At 32.0% G+C, this 11,098-nt stretch overlaps 1 protein-coding gene across 1 annotated transcript in view; it reads right to left on the minus strand.

Moving 5' to 3' along the window:
- The window catches only part of LOC145260539 (serine/threonine-protein kinase D3-like), a 370,628-nt gene extending 364,600 nt beyond the window's left edge, over positions 1–6,028 (minus strand). Inside the window, exon 1 of the mRNA XM_080118751.1 lies at positions 5,665–6,028. Coding sequence (XP_079974877.1) covers positions 5,665–5,808 — 144 coding nt within the window. The 5' untranslated portion in view covers positions 5,809–6,028. The remainder of the gene's footprint in view (positions 1–5,664) is intronic.
- Between the last annotated feature and the right edge of the window lie 5,070 nt (positions 6,029–11,098).

Here is an 11,098-nt window from a genome sequence, read left to right on the forward strand (position 1 = left end):
GTTTGTTCCTTTTTTTTATCTTATATATATATATATATATATATATATATTTCAAATGAATTGAACTTAAAAAAAAAAAAAAAAAAAAAAAAAAAAAAAAAAAAACTTTAAACATTTTTTCAAAAGTGCTCAATGCATATGTAGAACTATCAGTGAAATTAGCTAAACATAAAACCCTACGCGGATTAATCCACGATGTTACTCGTCTTGTTATGGGTTCAACAATGACTTAAAATGATTAAAATGTAAATACAATTTTTTTTTTTTTTTTTTTTTTTTTTTTTAAATAAGATACTCTTCGGCAAACTGACAACAATTAAAATCTGTTGTCTCCTTACGTCCAATATATTTGTCAGACATATGAAACGCAATTTTTAGTAAATCAAACGCGTCATTGGCCAAAGAAAATTACTCTTTTTTATTTATGTATAAATAGATGTGGGTATTCTAAAGAAGTGTACAGGACTGCAGGATATGAAGAGTTGCGAATAAGATAAGGGTGGTGTTCTTTCCCGATTAGGAAGGAAAACGAGTAACGATAGTTTGGTTTTAGGACAAACTTCATTTTACAATTTGAATCGGTTTTAATTTATAGTTTCATCAACAAAAAGGGTATGATCTGAGTCTTTCATCTCGTATAACTACATTCGGGTATTAGGGGTGGACAGGAATACAGTCTTATCACCTTAACAAGGTCTTTACATTGTGTGGGTAAAAAAAAAAAAAAAAAAAAAAAGGAAGTTCGGCGGAAGTACTTCCCAAGCAAAAATGTTTATCAAACATCAATCACCCAGGAGTGAGAATAAGTTAGTACAAAAAAATAGATCGTAATCATAACTGCTACAGTGCTACACTATCCCTAATTAGGATTTAAATGTTGCTACTGCCAAAGCATGAGAGAATAAATGCAAAAAATATGTGCAAATTGCAACAAGAGATAAAAATGTTAGATTCTAAAATGTTTGTTGTTTGTTAAAAGATCAAATACAAAAAAGAGAAAAAGTTGGGTCATTTTTTTTTAATGGCAAAAAAAGCATTAAAAAAATTTGATTTGGAAAATGCGAGTCCAGATATAAACAGCCTTGCATAATGATTTGGTTTCAACTTTAATGGCCGAAACGTGTAATTCATGTCAGAAGACATGAATTGGGAGTCTCTGAAGATCTCGTGCTTATCTGTGTTCTATCATAGACCGCAATAACGAAATGTTGATATTAATTTCCAATTTTTGCGTGTAGCTTTTTAAGCTACACACAAAAATTGGAAATGTTTTTATCAAGAAAAAAAGTGACTAGCGCTTAGGAAAGCGCAAGTCTTTTAATTTAAAATTGTTTTTTCTAAAATTCAAATTGCCTTTTTATCAGGTTTTATGAAAAAAAAATGTTAATGGGAGTTGTTTGCGCCCTCGCCTGTGGTACAGATTCTACTAATGGGTCAGTGGCATACTTATTTTCTAGAGAATAAAAATGCCACCGGTCCATTTTATGCCAGTCTCTCATTGCCAGTGGCCGCCACCAATCACAATCAAAGAAGATTGGCCTCATATGACTCAAATTAGTCCATCGCAACCAACAAAAAAAATACAGTACATCAGAAAATGTGTAAGGAGTTTTATTTCTAAGAAAATCAAGTTTCATGGCTAAATTATACTATCTTTGAGAAAACTACACTTGCTATCTTGAAAAACAGACTCCAAATAGGTTTTACAAAACCATTTTTAATTTGATGGGGAGAGTATTGGAAAGTGAATTAGCTTAAAAATATTTTTTATCTATAAAGAAAAACTACTTAATTTTTTGGTATACAGGTATTAGTCATGGGTACAAAGAAGGAAAAGATTTTTATAGAGGTGGAATTCTGAAAAGTGTTTTAATCTTTTCTATGGTTTGTCAGTGAGAGAAAAATTCTTGTAAACTGCAGCAAATTTTATTTTCGTTTCAATCTTGGATGTCCCATGGATAAGTTTGTCTTAGCAGAAGAGGTATATCTTCTCATAAGATTAATCACACACTATTTGATAAATAAAATACATGTATTTTATTTAATTAGTTAATATTTTAAATTTTTGAAAATAAATTAGAATAAAGTTTGGCATAATTTTTTTTTTTTCTGTAATGGTGGATAACCAGAATACTGATTCGCAATTTTGGATTTGGCAGTCATGGACAAATGGTTATTTTCTATTTTTACCAAAAAATCTGGTATTCTGAAATTTTATTAATGCTAAAAGGACTTTTACATAAAAAATATTTACAACCAAGTAAAAGAGGCAAAGGGCTAAAACATGCATTATTTTATAAATCTTAATTTGTATAAATTTTATTTTATAAATCTTAATTTGTATAAATTTTATTTTATAAATCTTAATTTGTATAAATTTTATTTTATAAATCTTAATTTGTATAAATTTTATTTTATAAATCTTAATTTGTATAAATTTTATTTTATAAATCTTAATTTGTATAAATTTTATTTTATAAATCTTAATTTGTATAAATTTTATTTTACCTCCCCCCCCACACACACACACAGTCACGTTGACACACCGGTGCTCGCCAGATCACCGAAGTTAAGCAACGTTGATCCTGGCCAGTACCAGATGGGTGACCATTTGGGAAGGCTAAGCGTTGTATGTATGTATGGGAAGGTTAGGCTTGGGGCCAGCACCCTCACCCCGAAAAAAAGCACTCGCTACAAAGGTGTAGATGGCCCCTCCAGGGTATCAAGGCTATGGATGGACACACAGTACGTAAAAATTTCTTTAAAAGCGCAAAACAGAGGAATAATGCAATTTCAGAACCGGGAGAATTGAAAATATCAATACAAAATAAAACATGATCTGAACAGTTAAATTAAAATTCATCTAACACCATAGTTTTGTTTACACAAACACTTTAAAACGAAAGTTATCAAAGGGTACGACTTAAATTTTATAAATACTTATGAACAGTCATTAAATAGAATGTGGCTGTCTCGAGAAAACATTTTAAGGTGACGAATTTTCTTAATTTTCGAATTCCATCAATGAATGACTGTTTAACAGTAAAGTCATACACTTTGACAACTTTCATTTCTGAATTTAGTTTTATTTTAATTCAATAAATGTTCACGTTTTATATATATAGATTATTGTAGTGTTGACATTTTTTATTATGGTTCTTAAATTGTATCCTGCTCTCTTCAAAATTACACTTGGTGCTTGTTCACTTTTGCCACCGCGCTATTTTTAAATGGTTTTTTTTTTTCAGGTTAAATTCAAGCTTCATGATATCTTTTTTATATTAAAACAGAATAGTTACAAAATACCCTCCCTATGTTAAGAATGATAATTTTGATAAAATTTAGACATATTTACATATATTGGAAATAAAATTTTAGTACTTTATGGAAGAGAGCTTTGAGGAACATTATTGGGGGGGGGGACAGACCCAAGTATGTGGTTTTAAGACAAAATAACAGTACTTGCCATGTCAAAAGTAGTAATATATCCAAAAATTACGAAAATTCAGAGTAGAACAACTGCTATTGTTTTTAGTAAAAATTTAAAAAGGCTATCGGCTAAAAAAACAGAACATCTATTACAGTAACGAAAAAAAAAGGGGGTAGTATGTCCCCTGTATTTGCAATCTTCATGGTGTTTACATCTAGGGAAATACCATTTCCACCAATTTTCCGTAAGAATAATTTTCTTCTCAAAAATGTGATTTTTTAAAAATATATTACTATTTTCTGCATGACGAGTTTTGTTTTTGCTCAAAACATTTTTTTAATCGATCTGTCGACTATCTTAACAAGCACCTTGGTGAGAACTGCGGTTGTAGCTTGCCCATCCCTTACTTCTTCACAATGCGTCTCTGAGAATGAATCGAGGCCATTATATAACTATGTCAAAAAATAAAATATTTACTGCCAGTTATAAACAGTCAAACGACTTTTAATAGACTGAAGACATGGTTTTAATGTTCCTCAAATAATTAAGATTAGTATTGGGAGTGTAAATTCTTTTTAAATTTTTAAAAGCGAAGTTAATTTTTAAACTTTTCTTTTTCTTCCGTCCACGCTACGGCTCTTTCAAGTTCGAATAATTAAAAAATACTTTAAGTTTTCGTTTTGATAAAACTCGCATGTAACTTAATATTGCCACAATAAGTCTTAGGTTAAAGGAGCTTTAAAAGAAAGCTACGGCTCTCAAGAAGCAAAGAAGAAAAAAGAAACCGCATTTGTTGTTGACACGGGAAGCAAGCACAGCACAACGAATTATGTGCAAGGAGGAAATATTAGATCAACAGGTTTGAGTTTTTTTTTTTTTTTTTTTTTTGAGGCAAAAAGAAGGGAGAAAAGGAGTTACCCAACTACGACAAGAAAGGAAGGAGACGGGTTTGCGTTAGTTTCGCGACATTTGTTTTGTTTGGGGGGGGGGGGATATATATATAAGCACATTGCCCCCTCCCCCATAAGTAAAAAATTGTTTTGTTCTGTTTTTTAATTCACAGAAAATAGGAATTGATTTGAAACGTTATTCAGTTTTATTGCTGTATTATATTTTTTCTTTATTTTTATTAAAGAAATAAATAACGAGACAGAAAAAGTCTCATTGAAACGAACATTCAAAAATAAAGTTTGAAAGTTTTATTACAATTTTTTTTTTTTTTTAACTTTTAGTGACTTTCGTCATTTACTCCACTTGTAGCGCCAACGCGTTCTTAAAGAACGACAAAAAATTAAATTCTGTCACAAATAGAACAGTAACACAGTATGAGCAGTATATAAAAGCAGGCATTTTTTTTACGGTTGCAGTAGGAAAGTTAAAGAAAAAGGCTTTACTTCTGGTCCAAGAACACGAGAAAAAGTTCGATATTTATTAACAGTATTTTCTTTTTTGTCTGCAAATGTTTTTTTTCTAATATATATATATATATATATATATATATATATAGAAAAAAACATTTGCAGACAAAATGGATTTACACAAAAATCATTAACTGCATTAAGAGGCAAGAAATAGAAAAGATTTAAAATTTTATTCTTTTAAAAAACGTACTTGTGCATTTTTGGTACCGTGTTGAAATAATATTTTGAAAAACATTCTTAACATGGGGAGGGGAGAGTGTTTTGTAACTATTCTGTGCACAGAACAATTTAATTTAAAAATAAAAAAAATAAAAATACGTGAAACTTGAACTTAAAAAAAAAAAAATTAAAAATAGCGCGGTACCAAAAATGCATAAGCACCTTTAAAATGTATTTTTGGCATTTATGTAACCGTGCTCAAATCATATTAAGAAAGTCTTAACGTGGGTAGAGGAGGGCGTTTTAATAAATTCTGTACTTTCACCTAACAATTTAATGAAAAAAAAAATAAAAAATAGGGTAATATATTTTAAAACTTTAAAAAAATAACGATAACATATGTATAAGCACCGTATTTTTAAGTAAAACATTTTTAAAATATAATTTTTATTGTTAAAAACATTTAAATCCTATATTGTTTTTGTTTTTAGGGAGAAACAGGTTGTTTGTTATTGTTTATGTTTTACATTTATTTATTTAGGATTTCCTGGTCTGGAATTATGCTTTCTGGCATATATATATATATATATATATATATATATATATATATATATATATATATAAATGCATTTTTTTTTAATTCAATGCACCTACCTTTTTGTCTACGAATCCGCACGCAATTTCCTTTAAAACGGAAAGGCTGAGTTCGCCCTCGAAGTTGACTTGATCCCGACATAGTCCGATTTGAATCATAAAAGTAAGTTTCATTTTACTAATACAGCCAGTTTCTTCAGACATATCCTTTTAAAATATTTATTAATGAGTCCGTTTTATATTTTTCTCAATTAAATTTTTATTACTGTCGGTGTCACTCTATGCGTGACTTTCCTTGGCGTGCTGTCAAAGCAAAATGCTGGTTGTCTTAAAGCGTCTAAAAATTCGAAGTGAAGAAAACCAACGCTGAGTTTTTTTGTATGCGGAATTGCGAACGCGAAGTCTTACTACTACGCAAAGAGAGGGTGGGCAAAGTGCGCTACCCCCCCCCCCTCTCTCTCTCTCTCTCTCTCTCTCTCTCTCTCTCTCTCTCTCTCTCTAAACTTCTCTTACCCCCCTCTCTTTCTCTGGCTCTCTCTCTCTCTCATATATATATATATATATATGCGCGCACACACACACACCCACACACACACACCCGCGTTGCTCTTTCTTTCTCCTTTTTGTTTTACATAACATATATGTCAGTTTCTGTATAGTGGTTTTTTTTTGTTTTTTTTTTACATTCGTGCTCCCTCCACCTGCAGTATCTCTATTACTTTTTTTCTATTATCCGGCGGGTCTGTCACGATATTTTTTTTTCGGTATTTGAAGACTTGTGTTACCGTGATGAAATAATATCATTTAGAAAGCCATTTTTAATATGAAAGAGGAGTGTGTCTTGTAATTAATCTGTACTTTCACCTAACAATTTAATTTTTTAAAAAAGTATCGTAAAACTTGAATTTAACTTGAAAATACTTTTTTTAAAGAGCACGGTAACGTAAGTGCGTAAGCACCTTTTTATTTTATTTTTTAATTAACTCCTAATATTTAATAATAACATAGATTGAAAAAAATTATAAAGATGGCTATGTAGATTTGGTACTTCTTGCACAGTTTAGTGAAGACATTAAAAAATGAAAATATCGAAAAAAGTTTAAATTGGATGTATCTGTTATGGAACGAAGTTCTCCGAAAAAAATTTCACTTAATTTCATTATGTAGTTTTTGTTTGTTTGTTTTTTTTTTGTTTGTTTGTTTGGGTTTTTTTTTTTTCAGTAGTATTTTCATCAGTCTGTCATGTTTAACTTTGAAAATAGACTTATCTTAAAAATATACCTCTTTCTTGGCCATATATTTATTTTCTTTCTCTTTGTCGCTCAGGATTTAGGTATAAGTTCTAGTACTAAGAAATGTTATGAGAAATAGAGATGGTTTGAATGGGACACGATAAAAATGGCACAAGTGAGTGAATAAGAAAAATGGCACAAATCAAGAACAATTCGGTAATGGAAATTTGGGCTCGTTCAAGAGGGTGTCCGCCATATTTTAATCGAGCAACTAAATCGACTATTTTAAGGTTTTAGTGGCTAGGTTTTCATACCTTTAGTTTTGTACCTATTTATAATGCTTCCCTACGGGACAGCGTTAGACACCAGGGTTGTTTTTTAACGTGGAAAAAAGGTACAAAAATAAAAATTGTCTCAGTCGTGAAGGATTTCTCCTCCACTGAAAGAGAACGAGAATTAGAAGTGCCGCATCTGAAGAACATATGTTACACTTTGATCTTGGCCAAAAGGCCAGCCAAAGTTTTGTAAATAGGAGCAAATAAAATCGTTTTTTCTAAGTATTGGGGGGGGGGCGCCTCTATAGTTGTAAATACGGGTTAAGTCCCCCCCCCCTATTTTAAAGTAAATATTTACTCTCTTGTTAAAAGTGCAGAGTAGTTAATAGTCGAGAAATTGAAAAACAATAACAACAGTATGAACAAAACAAGTGCACTAGTGCATGCACTGCAGTGCAGTAGATTTTAATTATCTACCGATAACGTGTGTGTGTGTATGTTCTTTCCAAATATTTTTCGGTCAAATCGGTATTTAAACATAGAAAAAATGGCTGCGTTTGACTTACGTTGTGAAAAAAATGACATCTTACCACAACTTGAAAAGTTGTAAAAAAATGACATCTTACCACAAATCCTAAGTCCAAGTTGCAAGACCCCACCCCCACCGGGATTAGTGGTAGTCATATTTTAGAACTTTTCAAAAATGAAACACTCAACAGTTAAGCGGCAAGCGAACATTTATTTACCGTATGTCGTGAAAACAGTTTTTAAGAAATGAATAGAAAGTTAAAAACGGTTTCAGGACGTTAAAAGTATATAGATCGGTAGATAATTAAATTCTACTGCGTTTGGTATACGGCATTCGGTGTTGGTTTTGTTTACGATTTCTTCAATATTAACTATTTTATGCAATGATGGATGCACCTGCACCTCCACTATCTTGTTTTTATTTATTTGCCTCCCGATGAGGGCAGAGATAGACACAAGGTTGGTTTTTAATGTGGAGTCAATCAAATTTCCCAAAAAGGGTACCAAAATAAGAATTCGCTTAGAAAGATTCGTTTTTCATTCACCGAGAATAGAAAAAATGGGTATAGTAACAATACATATGTAACAATTTGACGTTAATTAAATTTTGAAAACTAAAAATCAAATAAGTTTGCAAATATTTTAATTACAATAATGTTCTTTATTTTTATTTATTTATTTATTTTATTTTTATAATATTCAGATGCTTGTAATTGGCGGTAGGGATAAAAGGTGCAGCCAGATTTAACATAAAATGATCTTTTATTTCTAGACCATAGTAACTTTTTTGTTAACATTTTTTTCTTGCTATGGGAGATAAATTCTGTGCATTTTATATTTTAAAGCGATTTTGTGTGGTTTTACGACTTTGACAGTCGGACATAGGATTAGAGATTTAAAAAAATAGTTAATTGCCATAAAAAGTTAGAGTAGCCCGGAAATGGTGATCATTTTACGTTAAATGTACATGCGAAACAAATTCCCACTTTAAATTCTAAAATGACGGGTATTTTGTTTGTTTGTTTTTTGTTTTTTTGTTTTTTTGCTTTTTGGGGGGGGGTGTTTTCCCCACATAATCACCTAAAAAAGTAAAATCTCATATTTAGTGGGAGGGCTTAAAGATATAATCTTTTGCTAATTTGACAAACTTCTTAACATTTTCCCTTTATGAATGCAATACATTGTATTGTATCCAATTTTATCTAGATTTTTCAATTGTGCTATTTTTCCTATTTATCCATTTTTGTCATTTTTACCGGTCCCATTTTTATTGTGCAAATTTCCGGTACCAGTTTTACCTAAATTCAGTTTGAATATAATTGGATATCTCTCTCTCCACCAGCCACTGTAAATGTACGGGGGGGGGGGCATCGCCCCATGCCTTCCCCCACACACACCATCACTCTCTACGCGACACTGGCTTTGGCATTCAATCAGATAGACTAAGAACTGGCTTTGCAAGTAACAAATGGCCCTCCCAAGTATTACTTCCTCTTTTTGAGGCGGGGGGGTGATTGCTGATAATCTTAAGCGCTCTGCAACAAGGTTTGTTCTTAACCAGAGTGCGCCTTCAGAAACGAAACGCTGTCCCCCTACCGTCTCTCTCTCTCTCTCTCTCTCTCTCTCTCTCTCTCTCTCTCTCTCTCTCTCTCTAAAGGAGAGTAGTCTTCTGTCCTCGGTCTGTGACATTGTATGTGTTACATGATTAAAACTAAGTCCCGACTATCTTGTTTACATTCTTCGTCAGCTGATCGTTGTGCTTCTTCGCTTCTTCTTCACTGCTTCACGGTGCACGAACTGCACGAGTGCACGATGCCTTGGAAAAGTCCATTAAATGTTTTGTTTATCAGTTTTAGAATATGCAGACGAACTTGGCTGTTATTTAGAATAATAGAATATTTGTTAACTTCTCCAAGGCATTCATTCGTGAAGCACAAATATCAGTTGATGAAGAATGTAAACAAAGACGGGCAGAACCTGGTTTTAACATGTTAGAGGGAGAAAAAAAAAAAAGGAATAAAAATAATCACATGTAAATGAGGGAGTGATTGTGTTATTTAAAAGTACTTGTGAGTATATAAGTTTTATTGTAGTCGTCTCTTTTTTCTGAGAGGCGAGACACAAAGTGTTTATGAAACGAACTGGGTTCGAATTTGCCACACCCAGGTTTTCAGTGCGTCAACCTTAAACCACCGTCAGCCCAAAAAAGAGAGAACATACACCTTGTGTTGTTTGTTTGTTTGTTTGTTTGTTTGTTTGTTAGTAAATAGTTTTTATTGTTTATTTATTTGTCATTGTCACACAATTCTTTGTCTTTATTACTCTTTGCTTATTGTAATAATTCTTGGGTTTTCTTTCTTCTTTTTTATTTTTTTTTTTAAGTTTGTTCGCATTGCCACGAGTGGCTGTGACACTGTTCGATTTACCCTGACGGACCATACAACACACTGTTTTCTTCTTTTTTTTTAATATATACTTTTTATTTTAGAAGCATTTTCTTATATTCTAATCCTATAACAAAGATGTTGCCAAATAGACTTTCTAGTTTTCCTTTTCTGTGAAAAGTGGTAAGTTTCGCCGCTCGTTTATCGTTCTAGACATTGTCGCTTTTTTGTCAGGGGGAATCACTGAAAAGAATGTTGGGGAAAAAATGGGGAACTAATTTGGGTTTTTTTTTTTTTCTTTCATCTTGAATCTCTAGTCTAGGAGGCTAAAGAACTAAATTAAAAAAAAAAAAAAAAGATATATGAATGATTAATGATTATTTATTGATTATAAAATTTACTTCCAAAATATTTTGTTTCAACTAACTGTCCATTTGTGACAAAGAAAATAATTACTGACTAGAGATTAAAGATACATTTTTTCAGGTTCTTAACGGTTTCATGATGTAGGATCTGAATAGATCCTACATCATGAAACCGTTAAGAACCTGAAAAAATAACTTTCCTTTGCACAAAGTGTATCCTGAAACGTCTTATGAATAATTATTCTTGTTTATAAAAAAGAATTGACCTCTGAGATATTATTGAATTTCTTTGATTTGATTACCTAGTTATTTACAGTGCCGACACCATAACCAGCGATTCACCGGAGCCCCTACGAGAAGAACGCAAACAACAGCATTGGACTACAAACGACCAGCCAGTGTGCTAAAGGTATTGCCACACAGACTGAGAGTCATGTGCATTTTGTACTCTTTGAGCACCAGAGCAGTAATTCCAGTGACAAGTAAGTGTCTGATTACAGTTTTAGACGATAATGATTACATCATTAGACGAAATTAAGAGTGTTGTCACAGGGACTTAGGGTTAGTGCACAGTTTCTTTCCGTGTGTACGACCAGGCCCTGGGTGGTTACAGCTGTTAATATCCGTAGAGGAACATTTTATGGTGCCGTAGACTCAGGATCTCCCATTTCTATGAGAAATGTGAAACAAGTGATGATGACCAAGTGCCT

Source organism: Euprymna scolopes, chromosome 36 (assembly GCF_053919585.1).
Source record: "Euprymna scolopes isolate OS-2025 chromosome 36, ASM5391958v1, whole genome shotgun sequence".
Lineage (NCBI taxonomy): Eukaryota > Metazoa > Mollusca > Cephalopoda > Sepiida > Sepiolidae > Euprymna > Euprymna scolopes.